The sequence below is a fragment of the Sinocyclocheilus anshuiensis genome, unplaced genomic scaffold (assembly GCF_001515605.1).
Source record: "Sinocyclocheilus anshuiensis isolate Anshui unplaced genomic scaffold, SAMN03320099.WGS_v1.1 scaffold876, whole genome shotgun sequence".
NCBI lineage: Eukaryota > Metazoa > Chordata > Actinopteri > Cypriniformes > Cyprinidae > Sinocyclocheilus > Sinocyclocheilus anshuiensis.
This window is the reverse complement of record NW_015549619.1, coordinates 119298-125828: the sequence shown is the minus strand read 5'-3', so window position 1 is coordinate 125828 and position 6531 is coordinate 119298. Positions and strand designations below refer to the sequence as shown.

General features: G+C 35.9%; 1 protein-coding gene across 1 annotated transcript in view; it reads left to right on the top strand.

Annotated features, from left to right (window-relative positions):
* The first annotated feature begins 447 nt into the window (after positions 1–447).
* Positions 448–6531, top strand: part of tert (telomerase reverse transcriptase) — a 31231-nt gene continuing 25147 nt past the window's right edge. The window contains exons 1-5 of the mRNA XM_016448258.1: positions 448–733; positions 2680–3820; positions 5297–5483; positions 6143–6188; positions 6221–6462. Coding sequence (XP_016303744.1) covers positions 452–733; positions 2680–3820; positions 5297–5483; positions 6143–6188; positions 6221–6462 — 1898 coding nt within the window. The 5' untranslated portion in view covers positions 448–451. The remainder of the gene's footprint in view (positions 734–2679; positions 3821–5296; positions 5484–6142; positions 6189–6220; positions 6463–6531) is intronic.

Sequence of the window (6531 nt, the reverse complement as noted above, 5' to 3'; positions counted from 1 at the left end):
ATGTACAAATTTTTACATGAAGAATAAAAAGGTGGATAATGGCCTAAGCAATGCCTTAAACACCTAGCTATAGCAAAGCAAACACCTACAACCTAACGCTTTTGCAATAAATTATTATAGTACCATTATATCCAAAACCTATGATGTCATAGTACGTTTTAATAATATTAATATATATTAAATTAATTAATTATTATGAAATTAACGTTACACGAATTTGATTTAAATATGCTGTGATGGATGCAGTTTCCCGGGAAATCCCTCCCGACAGCTCTAAACAATTATTTTATGCTTAGGATATAAATTTAGGGTACGGCTGTACGGTTTGGAAGATGGTTTTATGATATACTCGCTCATTGAAAAATTGTCCATTTCGAGGAAAAAAATTACATAGTGTGACTTTAAAGATGCGTTTTGGCGCGTCTTTTCATCCGGGTCTTCTGACCGACGAATGATTGGCGGAGACGCAGCGCGCGGAAGCGGGAAACGCAAACACGGACGCATGTCTCGACGCGACGCGTCCGAGGGCGGCTTTAAACATGTTTTCGCGATCCTGCGCTCGTTATATCCGCGCGTTCAGACTCTGGAGGAGTTCGCAGACGGACTCGTGTTCTCGGACGGACGGAAACCGGCTCTTCTTGAGGAAAAAGACGGCGCGCGTTTTCAAAAACTCGCGGGAGGCCTGATCATATGCGCTCGTGAGCCACCGCAGCAGCTGCGCGAGCCCGCACAGGTACCTCACACACCTGTTTGAGTAAAATTATTTCTACATCAATCATATTCTGCATCACTCTATATCAGTCCTCCTGACCGAAATCGCTTTGTCATTGTTTACAAATAGCGTATACATCTGCCATAGCTGACCGTCGTTAATTCGCAAGTGTCTCATACGTAACGTTACTTCATATTTCATAACTTACTCAGAAACATAAAACATACAGACCTGCCAAAAAGAACTGTAGTATTTGACATGGACGTAATGTAATGTTATGGTACCATGGTATTCTTTTACGTACCTCGGAGTACCATGGTATTACTGTACATGTATAGCGTGTATGATATGACATATATCATAATTATGTAACATTTCTGTTAAGATAGGCCTAATTGTTGGTCAATAACACATCAGAAAAGTTTGTATGTTCATTCATCAGATTATCAATTTCTTGCACATTTCCTGTTGAATGTCCCTAACAATTTTTGGTTTTGGTCCCTGACATTATTTTATGGTTGTTAAAATAAAACTAAAAATAAAGTTCTTAGAAAATTATTATTTAGGCTAATTCCCGAAATAACCAGTTATACTATATATATTTATTTATTTTATTTATTTAGTCGTTTAGCAGACGCTTTTATCCAAAGCGACTTACAAATGAGGACAACCAATTGTAGTAATTGTAGTATTAAAACAACTAAAAACAGATCCAAAACTAAAAGCTAAAACTTTATAAATACTACCTATACACATTTAAAAAATAAAGAGATTAAATAAAAATGACAAATGCATACAACAAAATTTCAGAACTTAACATTTAAAAGAAAAACAAAAAATAAAGCTAAAAACAATTCAAAATATTAAAGAACAAAAGGTATAAGAGTACAATAATGATTCTAACATAACACTAAGCCAAACACCAAAAAAACAACTACATATATGTGTATGTACAACCTAGGCCATTGCTAGGGTACCCAGGGTGGTTGCTATGCCGTTGCTATGCGGTTGCTAGGCTACCCGGGGTGGTTCCTAAGGTGTTGCTATGCTGTGGTTGCTAGGGTACACGGGGTGGTTATATATATATATATATACACACACCAAATCTTAAGGTCTTCATTTTTTATATTGTCGCAAAATGTAGGTATATTATTGTCTGCTAAATGTGACTATAGAGTATGAAGATATTACAAGCATAAACATTATTTTCTTTAAAGCTGCATTGTTTCAATGTGTAATATGAAAAGTGCTGTACAAAAAAAAAGGCAGTTACTAAAGTTATGGAATCTTGTTTCCGCGACAGAATAACAATTTTAATTGCGCATTTTTATCTCACAATTGTAACTTTTTCCCTTAAGTTCTATATATAAACGTACAATTCTGAGGGAAAAAAAAAGTCAGAATTGTGAGATATAGCCTAAAATTTATATAAAAAAGTCAGAATTGTGAGTTACGAAGTCGCTTTTACATTTATTATTTTTTACTGGGGTGGAAAAAAAAAAAAAAAAAGAATTCTGAGAGACATATTCAGAATTACAAGATATAAACTTATAATCAAGAGATTTTATGAGAGGAATTGCGAGGAAAAAATAGAATTGTGAGTTAAAAAGTCACAATTACCTTTTTTTTAAAATTCCGTGGCAGATTTAGAATTATCTCACAATTTTAGATATAAATTTTGAGAAAAAAGTCAGAATTGTGAGATGTAAACTCAATTGCAAGAGGAAAAAAAAGTCGGAATTCTGTGTTTATATCTTTCTTTGAACAATGTCCGAATTGTGAGATAAAAAGTTGCAATTACTTTTTAATATTTTTATTTTAATTTGTTTTTTATTCTGTGGCAGAAACATAGTTTCTATACAATGTTCTATGTTAGTTTTGGTCTAATTTAGTAAAAATTGTTAAAAGAAAACAAATATTTTAACATAAAAAATGGTCGTAAGATTTTGTTCAATGTTTGATTTCAGCTCAGCACGCTGCCGGAGGTTTTAGCGTTCACGCTAAACCACATCAAGCGGAAGAAACTGAGGAACGTGCTGGGATTCGGCTATCAGTGCAGCAACGTGGCGGCCTGTTCGGACCCCTTCCGTTTCCACGGCGACGTTTCGCAGACGGCCGCCTCCATCAGCACCAGCGAGCTGTGGAAGCGGATCAACCAGCGTCTGGGAACAGAAGTCACGCGATACCTGCTGCAGGATTGCGCAATCTTTGCCACCGTCCCGCCGTCCTGTTTGCTGCAGGTGTGCGGCGAGCCCGTGTACGATCTTCTGCTGCCGTGCACCTGGTCCGGATTCTTCCTAGACCACGGCGCGACTGAAACATTGTACGGCGTGACGCGCAAGACTCCCGTCGGCGTCGCGCGGAAGAAAGTCGCGAGAGATGATAAGAAAATAGTTTCGAAAAAAAAGAGAGCGAGAGAGGAGGAAGTGGACGACAAACGGGAAGATTGTCCGGTAGTAAAGAAGCGACGGCTTACGATGGACGAAACCGATGGTTCGTTAAATGCGCGAAACCCTGAAAGTCACGGATCGCGGAGCTGGAAACCAGCGGATCAGCCTCCTCCGCGACCATCGCGCTGTTCCATCCGCGTTTTGAGTATGCTTTATGGTGGGCGGGGCTTGAAGGGCTTCCTGCTAAACAGGAAGCTGAAAGCAGGTGTGGGCGGGGCTAGACGGCTGCAGGGGGCGGATCTCGTGCGCATCATTTTCCTCCAATCGGAGTCCAACGTGTTTGACGGACAGGCCAAGTTTAGGAAGCTTCCCAAGCGTTTCTTCGCAATGGTTCCCTTGTTCGCTCGGCTCTTGTGGCAGCACAGGAAGTGCCCGTATGCTCTCTTCCTGCGCAGGAAGTGCTCGGTGAATCCAGAGACGGAGGATATGGAGTCGCTGCTGAAGTCGCACTTGTCGCCTTACAGGGTTTATCTGTTCGTGAGGGAGTGTTTGCGATACGTTGTTCCCGAGGAACTCTGGGGATCCCAGGAAAACCAGCTCCACTTCCTGTCCAACGTGAAGAACTTCCTGCGTCTTGGGAAGTTTGAGCGTCTCCCATTGGTACAGCTGGTGTGGAAGATGAAGGTCAAGGCCTGCCATTGGCTGGGGCTCAAGAAACGTGTGTCTTTAATGCCTTTATTCTCCGTTTCGTAACTTTGGTTGTTTAAAGCCAAGCAGATTGGATTGTTTTTTAATTCTTATTTTTATTTTTATATTAGTATTAATATCGTTAATTAAAACTAAAACCATAAAAATGTCATTCTTAAATTAAATTAACTGAAATAATATAAAATATAAAAAATTAAACCTATTTTATTTCAGCTAGTTGCCAAGGCGACATTTCTCATTTTCATTTACTGTATGTTTAAGTACAAAAATAACAAAAACTAAATAAATTAAAAATAAAAATCTAATAACTATAATAAAAAAAAATAGTAATGGCAAAAATAAAAAAAAATAAAATGCAAACAAAATGACTAAATCCTGAACTAAAATTAAAATGAAAGCAGAAAATATAAAAACATCTAATTCAAAATATTAACAAAAATTATAATAGTATATCAATGATACTAAAATAACATCAGATGGTCAGGTCTCGAATACAAGGTTAGTATAGTTAACTAAAACTAACATAAAAATACATTACTTAAAATAAATCATAACTGACATAAACACAAAAAGAAAAAAAAAACTATATAAAAAAATCATTAAGCTTGTTTTATTTGAGCTATTTTCTAAGGCAGCATTCTTCATTTTTGTTTAGTTGTCGTTGAAGTTCTAAAATAGCTAAAACTGACATAAAAATGTATAAAAAAAAACAAAAAAACAATGAAACATATAAAACTTTGAACTGAAATTAAAATGAATTAATATTAAAAATATTAATAAAACTATAATAATATACCATTGATACTAATAAACATTTATTTTATTTCAAGTAAAGTGTTAAACTGAATTAAAAATGTAAAAAAAAAATGTAAGGAACTTATTTTATTTCAGCTACTTGCCAAGGAAACATTTTTCATTTTTAATTTAAGTTGAAGAGCTAAAATAACAAAGTAATGTGAATAAAAAATATATAGACATAAAATATAAGAGAAATATATAAAATAAACAATAGTAATAATAACAGACAAAAATACACAGGAAATATGTACTAAAACTTTAAATCAAATTAAAATAAAACACAAAATATAAATAAAAAAAATCAAAATATTCATAAAACTATAGTAATATATCAGTGATACTAAAATAACACTGGTATTATATCCATCAGATGGTCTCACAAATACAAGGTTACTGTAGTAAACTAAAATAAAACTGAAATAATTTTTTACTAATCGGGTCATTTTAATTGTAATATAATTGAAGAACTTAACTAAAACAGAATTAAAAATTAATCTAAAAAAAAAAGAATAAAAATAACAAAAACACAACAAAGTTACTGAACTTTACAATGAAAATGGAACATATAAAAAAGAGAAATCTGCTATCTAATAAAAACTGTAATAGTGTATCACTGAAAGTAAAATAATCTAATGATCGTGACTAGTTGTCTTGATTGAACTCGTCTCTCTCCTGGCTGGTGCTGCAGGTCAGTGCGCGAGTGAGCACCGCTACAGAGAGTGGATCTGCGGGCAGTTTCTGGGCTGGATGTTGAGCGGTTACGTGATGGGTTTGGTCAAAGCGCTGTTCTACGTCACCGAGAGCATGGGACAGAAACACACGCTGCGCTTCTACAGAGGGGAAGTGTGGCTCAGACTACAGGAAATGGCCTTCAGGTGCGTCATGTGACTCGCCTCACCTGTCGAGAACCTGAGCAAAATTACATTTGAATAGAAATTATTATAATCCTGTTTTTAGCATTATTAGGATTGGTTGCATTGTGACATCGTTTGCATAACAATTAAGCACGTTTTTATTTTGTAAATAATATTTACTTTTAAATTTACCATTTATTCTATGCATTTATTACCGTGTTTAAATATGTTAAAAATAAACAAATGTAATTTTTTTACATTTTAATTACTACTTTTATTTATCAAGGATGCATTAAATTGATCAAAAGTGACATTTATAATGTTACAAAAGTAACGTTTCTACTTATTTGCTATTGATCAGTGAATCCTAAAAAATACAATGCATCACGGTTTCCACAAAAATATCGTGCAGCACAACTGTTTTCGGCGTTGATAATAATCAGAAATGTTTCTTGAAGACTGGAGTAATGATGCTGAAAATACAGCTGCGCATCATAGATATAAATTACAGTTTAACAGAGATTCACATAGAGTTGTAATAATATTTCACAATTTTTACTGTTTTTGATCAAATAATCAAAGCTTGCTTGTTTCTTATTTTATCTTCTGTTCATTTTAAAATAACAAAAAAAAAAAAACGATGTAATTCTGGCCACTGATCTGATCTGGTTTATTTGCAGAGCTCATCTGTCTAAGGGCCAGTGGAGGGCACTGTCTCCATCTCAGGCCCTAGTCTGTGTGTGTGTCTGTGTCTGTGTCTGTGTCTGTCTGTCTGTCTGTGTGTGTGTTTCTGTGTGTCTGTGTCTGTGTGTACGCAGATTTTCCAGAGCGGCGTGCGGCTCCTGCAGAACGTGCTAAGCGTGTGTGTGCGAGAGGCCCCGGGGCCCATGGGCTCCACCGTCTGGGGCTGGCAGGACATTCACCGCGTTCTCAAAGAGTTCGGCCCGCAGCAGAAGAGCTCGCCGAGACCGCTGTATTTCGTCAAGGTGCGTCTGATGATGTGAATGCTGTGAAAATAAACCTGCATTATTAATCCTTTTGATCTGTTTTTTTTTTTTTTTAAATCACA